This window comes from Muscardinus avellanarius (genome assembly GCF_963383645.1).
Source record: "Muscardinus avellanarius genome assembly, chromosome: X".
NCBI classification, from domain to species: domain Eukaryota; kingdom Metazoa; phylum Chordata; class Mammalia; order Rodentia; family Gliridae; genus Muscardinus; species Muscardinus avellanarius.
The window spans coordinates 37,669,182-37,680,764 of record NC_137792.1 but is presented as its reverse complement, the minus strand read 5'-3'; the positions used below and the strand labels follow the sequence as shown (position 1 = coordinate 37,680,764).

The window sequence follows — 11,583 nt, the reverse complement described above, 5'->3', positions numbered from 1 at the left end:
GCGGCCTCAACAGAAACAGAGGAGGGAGGGCATGAGAGTTAGCAGCCATGTCTAGCCAGTAGGACTCAGGGAACTGTAGGTCGGGGGGAGAGGAATTGAAGAGGTTCCTCCTGGCCAGGGCATCTTGGGTGTATGATGGAATGACAGGGGTTTTGTTTTGTGCCATCCTAACCCTCTCTTGGCCACTGCTGATCGGACCTTACAAACATTCAGTTCAAATAGAAAACTATAAAGAGGCAGGCCCAAAGGAGTCCACTGGAGTGAGTTTTCTTATGGGATGTGTGTATTTTTTGCTTTATCTCGGATGTCTTTTCCTTGCAAAGTAAACACCGATGCTAAAGCGACAAAGAAAAACATCCACTTGCGTGTCAGCTCAGGGGTTTCTGAGGGTCATACTACTTTCTGTACATTTTTGTGCATTCCGACTAATTCTAATAACCCAATGGCAAAAAAAAGTGACAATAATTGAAGGAGCTGAAATACACGAAAAGCTTTGAGCTCTGTTTTTCAAAAGGGCTTAAACTAGAAAACCGCGGAGGCAGGGAATGGTATGGTCGTGGGTCTTTGTCAGCCATAAGGCCCAGATCACTCAGACCCTGCCGTTAGTGAGGGTGGGCGGGGGAGGGAGGGCGCGCGGAATCCGCCCCGCCCCCGAGGCCCAGGCCACGCCCCCGGCTCGCTCTAACTCCGCCTCCCTCCGTGACGCTGCCTCCGGTCTCCTGGTAACAAGGTAGAGGTGGGAGTCAAACAACGCGGCGGCAGGAGCAGCTGCCTGTCTGCCTCTTCCATTGGACCCTAGACTGGGACGCTGAAAGCCATGGCCCTGCCAGTGCTGCCGGGCAACAGTTTTAACCGCAATGTGAGTAGCCAGGCATTCCCAGGGCAGAGGTCCCAACCAGAGCCTGGGGTTCAGGTCACCTCCCCCGGACTCTCTGGGGAGGCCTCCTGACGCTGCTTATTGGATCGGTTAGGTGCAACAGAAATCAAACTTTAGGAGCTCCTTTCCCCTCTCTGTCCAACTGTATCCGATACTCTTCCTACTTAAATGCCTTCTAGTAGAGGACCCTCAAAGTGGCAGAACCCTCAAAGGGGGCAGGTGAGAGTGCTGATAAAGATAACAATAGGTGTTTAATGTGGGCAGGCCCTGTGCTTTAATCTTATTACACACTACTGGATGCTCCTGCCTTTTAAATTATATGCCATTTTCGTTCTCGTTTTACAGTTGAGAAAACAGAGTCACACAGTTACAGTCTCAGTGGTGAAGATGATTTTCTTTTAGGCAAATTATCTCCCCAGCCCAGGGGCCCAATCGTTAGCCTCAGTATTCTGTGTGAAAGAGATAAATGTAGTTCGGTTATTAAATTCAAGAAATCTGAGCCGGGCGTGGTGGCGCACACTTGTCATCCCAGCTTTGGGAGGCTGAGACAGGAGGATAGTGGTTTGAGGACAGCCTCAGCTACTTAGTGAGGCCCTTTGCAGCTCAGTGAGACCCTGTTTCAAAATAAAGAATAAAAATAGGGCTGGGGGTGTGGCTTGGAGGTAGAATGTCCCTGGGTTCCATCCCCAGTACTGCAAAAGTAAATAAATAAATAAATAAATAAATAAATAAATAAATAAATAAATTCAAGAAATCCGGTACAATCAAGAGGACTAGGTGACAGGTAGGGATTCCTTCAACATATAAAGTTTAATAACAAACTTTACGAAAGAGGGGAAGATGAAGTTACAAAAGGATACAACACACAAAACTCATGACTATTGGCAATAAATAGTACCTTTGGCAATAAATAACTTTTGGCAATAAATACTACCTTATTTAAACAACAGCAGGAAGATGATTCAGGCTTATGTTTGCATGGAGTTACTGCTCTTGTGTTTACCAGTTGTGTCTGTGGGAGAAGGTAAGTAATACATTGATGGGAGGGAATTAGATGGAGCCTCTCAAGGTGAGTTGTGTAAAACCTCTGATAAGTTTAGGAAGCAGGCAGCAGATCAAACTATTTTACTTACCCTGGTGTGGTGGCCATTCCTATAATCCTATTACTTGAGAGGCTGAAACAGGAGGATCGCAAGTTGGAGGCCAACCTTAGCAACATAGCGAGGCCCTCAGCAACTTAGTGAGAACCTGCTTCAAAAAAAAAAAAAAAGGCTGGGGGTGTGGCTCAGAGGTAGAATATCCCTGGGTTTAATCCGTAGTATCAAAAAAAATTTTGACTTTATGAATTGTGAACATTGTCTGTATCTAAGCTATTGGCCCTAAAGCACCAGTTTCATTTCTAGCTTTGTGCTACTAGATTCATATTCTGACTGCACACACATGGGTTGGTTAGTCTAACCTTGAATGCTGGATTGTGCTTTTCTTGGCTCAAAGTTTGAGGCTAGCCTCCCAAATATGCATTATCTCTTGGTTAGATTGAGCCAGACACACAAAGAAAAAAAGCTCCCAAGAGGAATAGCACGAGAGAAGATTCCAGAAGTAAAGAAGCATGATGTGTAAAAGTAATTTTAATAAAAAATGAAAGCAGAGCCTACAGATTTTGGCCCAGCAACACTTCTGATTTATTATTATTATTATTATTATTGTTATTATTATTATTATTATTATTATTACTACTACTACAGAAGTATGGCAGTTTTCCCATGCAATGGTTAAGGGTGAAGAGGAAAAACAGTGGTTGGATGAGATATTTTAAAATCTGTAACATTGTATTAAGTGTACTTTTTTTTTAAAACGTTTTTTATCATGAAGAACAACACTGTAGGAGTCAGGGAAAAATTACAAAATGAACAAGAAACAATATTACCAGCACTCCAAAACCAGCCCACCTTGACTAGGATTGCTAGATTTAGCAAGTAAAAATACATGTCCTGAATATTACAGGGAACCTGTACTATAGTAATATTACATGGAACCTGTAGTATAGTAATCCTAAAGGATTATTTGTTGTGTATCTGAAATTCCAATTTAACTGAAAATCTTGTATTTTATGTGGCAATTCTCGCTCTGACCCTTTCTGTTTATTTTTTCCCTACTCTCCAAATGTAACCACTGTCTGGCTTCTATCTTTATATTTATATTTTGCTTTTTTTCATAGAAAGGTCTGCTGTTTATTCATTAGTGATAGGCTTTTTAGTCCAACATTATGTTAGTGAGGATTGATTACAAATCTGGGGCTGGCCATAGAGGTAGTTTATAAATTTATTATCTCTTTGTTTTTTTTTTTTTTTTGTGTGTGTGTGTTGGACATAGAACCCGAGAGGCTTTCTACTTCTTAGCTATACTCCCAGTCCTTTTTATTTTAATTTTTTTTTGAAACAGGGTCTCACTAGGTTTCTGAGAGTCCATGTTGCTGAGGTTTTCCTCAAATTTGAGATTCTCCTGTCCTAGCCTCCCAAGTGCTAGGACTACACGTGTACTCTACCATACTTGGCTTTGTACATTTTCATTATTCTGTAGCATTCCAATGTATGAATAGGATGATGTGACATATATATATGATATATATATCATATACATGTAGATTTTACATGTACATATGTATATATATACACACACACACAAGCACACACCATGTTTACTCTTACTAGATAACTGGCTTATTATTATTATTATTATTATTATTATTATTATTATTTTTAGTGGTACTGGGTTCCTGGAAGCCCTTCTACCTCTGGGCTACACTCCCAGACCTATTTTTACATTTTTATTTGGAAACAGGGTCTCCTAAGGCAGCGCGCGCGGCTGGCTTTGAACCTGCGCGATCCTCCTGTCTCTGCCTCCCAAGCGCGGGGATTACAAGCGTGTGCCACCACATCCGGCTAACTGGCTTATTTTAAGTTTGTACAAATAGCTGTGACTCTTCTTGTTCATGTCTTTTCGTATGATTGCTCAATGATAGGTATTCATATGTTCAGCTTTAGCAGACTGTCAAGTGATTGTCCTAATTCAAATTCCTACTAGCATTTTATTTATTTATAAATTTATTTATTATTTTACTTTTTTTGGGGGGGGGAACTGGGGATTGAACCCAGAGCGCCACACCTGCAAAGCAGATGCTTTGCCACTGAGCTACCTCCCGCCCCCTTATTATTTTACTTTCTAAACTTGATATTGTCAGTCTTTTAGCTATCTTGGTCAGTTAGTGCAGTGCAACTCTTTGTAGTTTTTGTGGGCACGTCCCTGACTCCTAATGAAGTTGAGCACTTTTTATATACTTATCTGTTTTTCTACTACTGAGCTACTACAGCCCCAGCTCATTAGTGGTGTTTCTAACAATTTTTTAGGTTACTTCTTTTGCATTTCATCTCCTATTTTATTTTGTTTCCTATTTATATTTTTTGTGGTACTGGGGATTGAACCCAGGGGCATTCTATCTCTGAGATATACCCCCAGTACTATTTTCTTTTACTCTGAAACAGGGTCTCACTAAATTGCTGAGGGCTTCACTAAATTGCTAAAGCTAGCCTCAAACCTACTATTGTCCTGTTTTAGCCTCCCAAATGCTGGGATTACAGGTGTGCATCACCATACCTAGCACCAAAAATAAAAATAAAAATAAAAATAAAAAAAATAAAAGAGCCGGGCGTGGTAACGCTTGTGGTGCTGGGGATGGAACCCAGGGCCTTGGACATGCTAGACAAGTGCTCTAAGACTGAGCCACATCTCCAGCCTCTATTATCTAATTTATAATGAAGCAAATGCTCCCTTAAGAATGAAACATTATTTGAATTCACAACAATAAAATAAAATTGGAATTTAATGAATTATGATCAACATTCAAAAACATAGAAAGAAGCCGGGCATGGTGGCGCAGGTTTGTAATCCCAGCATTTGGGAGGCTGAGACTGGAGGATTGCGGTTCAAGGACAGCCTCAGCTACTACTTAGTGAGGCCCTTTGCAACTCAGTGAGACCCTGTTTCAAAATAAAGAATAAAAAATAGGGCAGGGGGTATATTCAAAATAAAGAATAAAAAATAGGGCAGGAGGTCGAATGCCCCTGGGTTCCATCCCCAGACCCGAAAAAAAAAAATTGAATAGAATAGAATAAAATAAAAATCAAAGGGTATTGTGCTTGGGAAGAGTAAGTATTGTTTCACGACCTTCTGCTTCCTTCCTGTATGTGCGTGTGCACTTTTGCATGTGGGTGTATGTGAACTGGGCTGCACTAAAATATAGCTGTTTTTGTGGTTGCAGTGTTTGAAAAAAGCTCCTCAGAGCCACCTCCACCAATTCTTGCCTCAGTGTTTTAAATTCAGATCTTCAGCTTTTTCCCATCTCCGTTGCAGTACCGGGGATTAAACTCAGGGCCTCACACCTGTGAGGCAAGCACCCAACCACCGGGCTATACCCCCAGCCCTTTTTACTTTCTATTTCAAGATGGGTCTCTTTGTTGCTCAGGCCAGCTTCAAACTTGCAATCCTCCTGTCTCGGCCTTCTGTGTAACTGGGATTAAAATCATACTCTACTGCTCAGATCTTCACTTCCTTTCAAGGCCAGATCTAGTCTCTACACTTTAAGAATTGCCGACAAAGCCTAAGCAGTTTTTCTCCATCTTTTTTTTTTTTTAAATAAAAAAGGGTTTTGAAATAAAGTTCACATAACCAAATAAACCATTAACCACATAAAAGTATGCAACTCAACGATGCTTAGTACATTCACTGTGTTGTGTAACTAAAACTTTTAACTAGGGCCAGGACATTTTCATCACTTTAAATCTCAATCCTTTTGCTCCCGGAGAAACCTTTCAAATGATTTTCAGGTTTCAGGGAACACCTACATAGAAATTATACCTACGAGGCTGGGGGATGCAGCTCAGTGGTAGAGTGTTTACCTAGCATTTGTGAGGTCCTGGGTTTCATCCTCAGGCACACGTATTGTGTGTGTGTGTGTGTGTGTGTGTGTGTGTGTGTGTGTATCTCAAATATGTATATGTGTGTTTGTATATGTATATATTTATAGCTCATGGTACATTAGTATGATCAGTTCTAATTCCTGTTGTTAATAGTAATTGTGCTGACTGCCTTGGCACATACCTATAATTCCAGTACTTGGGAAACTGAGACAGAAGGATTACAGGTTGGAGGCTAGCACATGGTAACTTAGTGAGATCCTGTTTAAAAAAAAAAAAAGGCTGAGGATAGAATGCCCCTGGATTCAGTCCCCATTACCACACACACACATTAGTCATTGTCTTTTTTGAGTAAAGAACTATAGTTTTCTGTGGATTTTTTTATTTCATATGACTTATTCACCTGCTCTTTCTCATCCCCACAGAATTCATCAACTCTAAAGCAAGTAGGAGTGTAGTAGAGGCAACTTCAGATTGTGTTTTCTTACTGTAACATTTTCTACTTTATTTTTTTCCTTTTTACCTTACCCAGCTAGACTTAAAAGTCCTGTCATAGTTTGTGTTACAGGATTGCTGGTGAGAAATGATATGTGGTATATGGGTTGAGAAAGAGCAATTTTCTCTCCTACTTATTTTGTGGTCCAAGGGATTGAACCCAGGGGAAGTTTACTCCTGAGCTACACCACAGCCCTATTTTACTTTTTAGTTTAAAACAGGGTCTCAATAAGTTGCTGAGAGCCTTAGTGAGTTGCTGAGGTTGTCCTTAAAGCTGCAATCCTCGTGCCTCAGCCTCCCAAGTACTGGGATCACGGGCATGCATCACCACACCTGGCTTCCTCCTCTACTTAGAACAATTACTTCTGCCAGATTTGTTGAAAAACAAACAGGTCATTAAACTCAATTTACCCATTTGTGATGGTCAATCTGGATTGTCAACTGGACCAAGAGACATCTAGGATTAAGAGATTTCGGGTGTGTTGATGAGATGATTGGTATGTTGGCCAGCTGATTGAGGGGGAGGCCCTGCCCTGAACATCATTGTCCAATAGGCTGGGGCCCGGGGTGGAACAAAGGATCAGAGGAGGAGGAAGCTGGTGAAGATAAGCTTCCTGGGTGGAGTTGCATCTGCTCTCACCTGGGATATTGGCCTTCAGTTCCTTTGCTCTTCCAACTGGACTCTCCCAGTGATTCTCCGGGGACTTTCCTAGCCTTTCTGTCTAGGAAGATCTAGGGAGCTCCTGTTCTGAGAGGAGCCTCCAGCTCTCTGCGTGCGAACAGCCACTTGGGGATGGACCACCTTGGAGTATAAGCCAAATGATAAGTTCTCTTTTATAATATACACATTTTGTGAATTCTGTTACTCTAGAGAACCTCAAGTAGAATTCCTAGCTTTCCTTTTCATAGACAAAAATCGAATCTGCACAATATGTTTCTGGTAAATATTCTAAGATTATTATTTCTGTTTTAGTCTGAGGTGGGGTTTACTTTTTCAAAAAGTAGATTCAGTTCATGTAATTTAAATAAAGCTTGCAAATTCGTTTAGTTAAGCTGTTTACAACATGAAAATACATAGGCCAGGTGTGGTGTGCGTAGCTATAATTCCAGCCACTTAGGAGGCTGAGGCAGTAGAATTGCAAGTTCAAGGACAGGCTGGGCTACTTGGACTCTGTCTCAAAATAAAAAATATAAAGATTTAGGAATGTAGCTTAGTGGTAGAGTGCCCCTGGGTTTAATCCCCAGTACCGCAAAAAGAAAGTTGTGTTGGCATTGTTAAATAGTAAAGCTATTAAAAACATATGACAAAACAATGCCAATAAAAATACCTCAACAGTTTTATACAGGACTTAAACATTAAGGTTTTAACTTAGATATGATCAGGCTCGTACATAAACAGGAACAAAATTCTAATATTGACTTCTTTATAGACAATATAATATGCCTAAGAGTGTTATTTAAAAAATCTAAAAGAGCCGGGCATGATGGCACCTTCCTGTAATCCACCAGTACTTAAGAGGTTGAAACAGGAGGATTGCAGGTTTGACACCAGCCTTAGCAATTTAGTGAGGCTGTCAGCAACCTAGACCCGTTTCCAAATAAAAATGAATAAAAAGGGCTGGAGGTATAGCTCAGAGGTAAAATGCCTTTGGGTTCAATCCTAAGCACCACACACATACACACACACACACACACAAAAAAAAAAAAACCCCAGAAGAATAAAAATTTACTTTTCAATATGAAACTTATGCTTGTATTTTACCACATAAATACTCAATTCTGGATCAGACTTGAGATAAGTATACATCAATTTTATTTTCAGTTGAACAAGGAAAGCTTTGATTACACATGTAAATTAAAAACTGTAGCAAAATGGTCATTACTTTCCTATGAATGGCAGGATACTTGACTTCCACATAAAATCAGAACTAGCTTTATGGTAGATGTATGCTTAACTTTATAAGAAATTCTCCAGCTGTCTTCTACTTCATATTCTCACTAGCAGTGAGTGAGGGTTCCTATTCTGAATTGTGAGCAATTGGTATTATCATTTTTTTATTTTAGCCATTTTAATAGATGTGTCTCCTCCTCCTCGTTATGGTGAAATATGATTTAAAGAAGTTTATTAAAAAGATAGAAATACAGAAGACAGGTAAAGCCCCATCCAGAAAATGGCACAGGGGGGCAATTCCAGTGAATTTACCAAAAGACCCAGCATGCTGAGTGTTCTTATCCCCAGCCAAGTCTGCAGCAGGTCCTCTGATATGTAGATATGTTGCCCTATCTCTAGCTCAGCGGGATTTGCCCCCTTTGAGGCGGGGGTGGGGGGGTGGGGGGTGGACAGCTCTGTCTTGGCATAGACCCCACACCTTTTGTTACACTCCCAAGATGTGTTAAGTTGCTTCTTGGGGATCTGGGATTTCCTCCCATCCTTGAGGCAGTTTGTCTTTCTTTAGAAATGTAAAGAACCCTTTTCTCTGGCTCCTGGCTTTCTTTGCTACCAAAGATATATTTTCAAAATTGGAAATCTCTCCCAATACTGGTACGTTAATACATTTCGAAACCTCTTCCCAATACTAGTACACTTCTCCTTCTCTCTCTCTCTCTCTACCTTTCTCTCTTTTTCTCTGCCTCTCCCTGAGGATTGAACCCAGAAACATTGTACCTCAGAACTACACCTCCAGCCCTTTTTGTTTATTTTGAAACAACATCTCACTAAGTTGTTGAGGTTGGCCTCAAACCTACCATCCTCCTGTCTCAGTTTCAGAAATACTAGGATTACAGGAGTGCACCACCAAACCTGGCTGTGTATCTCATATTGATTTGAATTTTGTTTCTCCAATGGCTATAATATTCAACATGTTTTCATGGATTTCTCTGCCACTTGATAAAATATTGTTTATGTCTTTTACTTGTTTTTAATTGGGCTGTTTCCTTACTGTTCTGTTTTGAAAGTTTTAAAAAATATATTTTGTATATGAGTCCATTGTTGGATATGTGGGCTGCAAATATTTCTTCCCAAATCGGTGGGTCAAATTCCCATTTTCTTAAAGCAATACTAGAAAATGTGTATGCATTTTTAAAGATAAAATACAGCATGAGTTCAAATGGTTGTTTCCAATGCAAATTAAGGATTATAGGATTTTTATTTAACATCTTTGATTTTATATTTATCTCTTATTTACATTGAAAATGTTGATTCGCAAGGATTTTAGCATAATTACTTACTTGCTTTAATGCCACAAATATATCTGTATAATAGTTTTTGACTAATGACATAATTATTATTAGCAATTTGAGTTTTTAGGAGAGTTTAAGATTTCTTTGTAGCTTTTCTGTTTTTAGGGTATATTTTACTAGGAATGAACCGTCAAATTATTTATTTCTTTTAACTGATTGTTGGGGGTATAGTTAAGTCATCAATCCCATACCCATTAGCTTCATTCACTTTGTTGTGCTTTTGATTCTTAATGAAGATTTTTTTATTCAAAGTCAAATTTACAAAGTAAGATACTTCAGAGATATTTAGCTTTTTATCCCTGTCCTTGCAACCTGTTTCTCTTCCTCTATAAGTAACTTTTAAAAACCATTTAGCTTTGGGTTATCCTTCTTCTCTGTTATTTGTTTGTTTATTTACAGTACTGGGGATGGAACCCAGGGACATTGTATCTCTGAGCTACACCCCCAGCCCTATTTTTGTTAGTCTTTTTAGTTTTTTTCTTTTAATTTTTTTATTGGTGCACTATATTCATACAACATATTGGGGTAAAAAACTTGTGTGTGCAAACATGTACCCATCGCTTATTTAACCACTACCCAATTCCCACCCCATTCCCTCCCCGTCCCTCCCTCCCTTGCTTGGCTTAGTGATTGACTTCGATATGTTTAAGTACATTGTGTGTTTTAGAGATTTTCCTCTTCCCCCCTCCTTTCTCCTCCTTTAGGTTGTCTTGTTTGTCTTTTTAGTTTTGAAACAGGGACTCACTGAGTTGTGGAGGGCCTTGCTAAGTAGCTGAGGCTGTCCATGAACTGCGATCCTATGGTCTGTGTCTCCCGAATGCTGAATGCTGGGATTACAAGTATGTGCCACCATGCCTGGCTCTTTGTTTTTTATTTTATTTTATTTATTTATTTATTTATTTATTTATTTATTTATTTATTTATTTATGCAGGTCTGGTGATGGAACCCAGGGGCATTCGACCTCTGAGCTACAACCCCTGCCCTATTTTTTATTCTTTATTTTGAAACAGGGTCTCACTAAGTTGCGGAGGGCCTCACTAAGTAGCTGAGGCTGCCCGGGGAACAGCGATCCTCCTGTCTCAGCCTCCGGAATGCTGGGATTACAAGTGTGCACTACCACACCCGGCTCTCTTTCTGTTTTTTAAGTAGCAAATTCTTAGATATGTTTATGTGCTTGACCTTTGTGAACATGAACAAAATGGTATTTTACATCTTCCCTTTTCATTCTTTTTTTTTTTTTGTGGTACTGAGGGTGGAACCCAGGGTCTTTCTACCTCTGGGCTATACTCCCAGACCTACTTTATATTTTATTTGGAAACAGAGTCTCACTAAGTTGCCGAGAGCCTCATTTAGTAGCTGAGGTCGGATGGCTTTGAACCTGTGCGATCCTCCTGTCTCAGCCTCCCAAGTGCTGGGATTACAAGCGTGTGTGCGCTACCACGCCCGGCCACTTCCTTTATTGTTTTAATAGTATATCGTGTAGATCACTTCATAGAAACATATAGGGCTGTTTTCCTCATTCCTCTTCACAGCTACAGGGCTACTTACCATTGTGTGGACTTAAAATAGTTTATTCAATCCATCCCTTTTTGATGTAGAGTTAATATTTCTGGTCTTTTTCTGTTACAAATAGTGCTGCAATAAATTGCCAAAGTTATGCTTCAAAAGACTTCATCAAGAAAGTGAAAAGGGAGTCAGCCCATTGTGTGGGAGAAAATATTTGCAAAGCATGTATCTTATCAGGGACATAGATTGGGAGAATGCTCAGAACTCAACAGTAAAAACATGATAATCTAATTTTAAAAAATGGAGCTTGATGTGGTGGCTCAGACCAGCAATCCCAGCAATTTGGGAGGCTGAGGCAGGAGGATTATGAATTTGGGGCCAGTCTAGGCAACTTACTGAGATCCTGTCTCAAGATAAAAAGTAAAGATGGCTGGGGGTGTAACTCAGTGGTAGAGTAACCCTGTGTTCAATCCCTAGTACCAGGAAAAAAG

The 11,583-nt window shown here is 40.0% G+C and overlaps 1 protein-coding gene across 1 annotated transcript in view; it reads left to right on the top strand.

Moving 5' to 3' along the window:
* Positions 1–817: 817 nt before the first annotated feature.
* Positions 818–11,583, top strand: part of EFHC2 (EF-hand domain containing 2) — a gene marked incomplete at both ends in the record, with an annotated part of 177,241 nt that continues 166,475 nt past the window's right edge. Inside the window, one exon of the mRNA XM_080719441.1 lies at positions 818–859. Coding sequence (XP_080575567.1) covers positions 818–859 — 42 coding nt within the window. The remainder of the gene's footprint in view (positions 860–11,583) is intronic.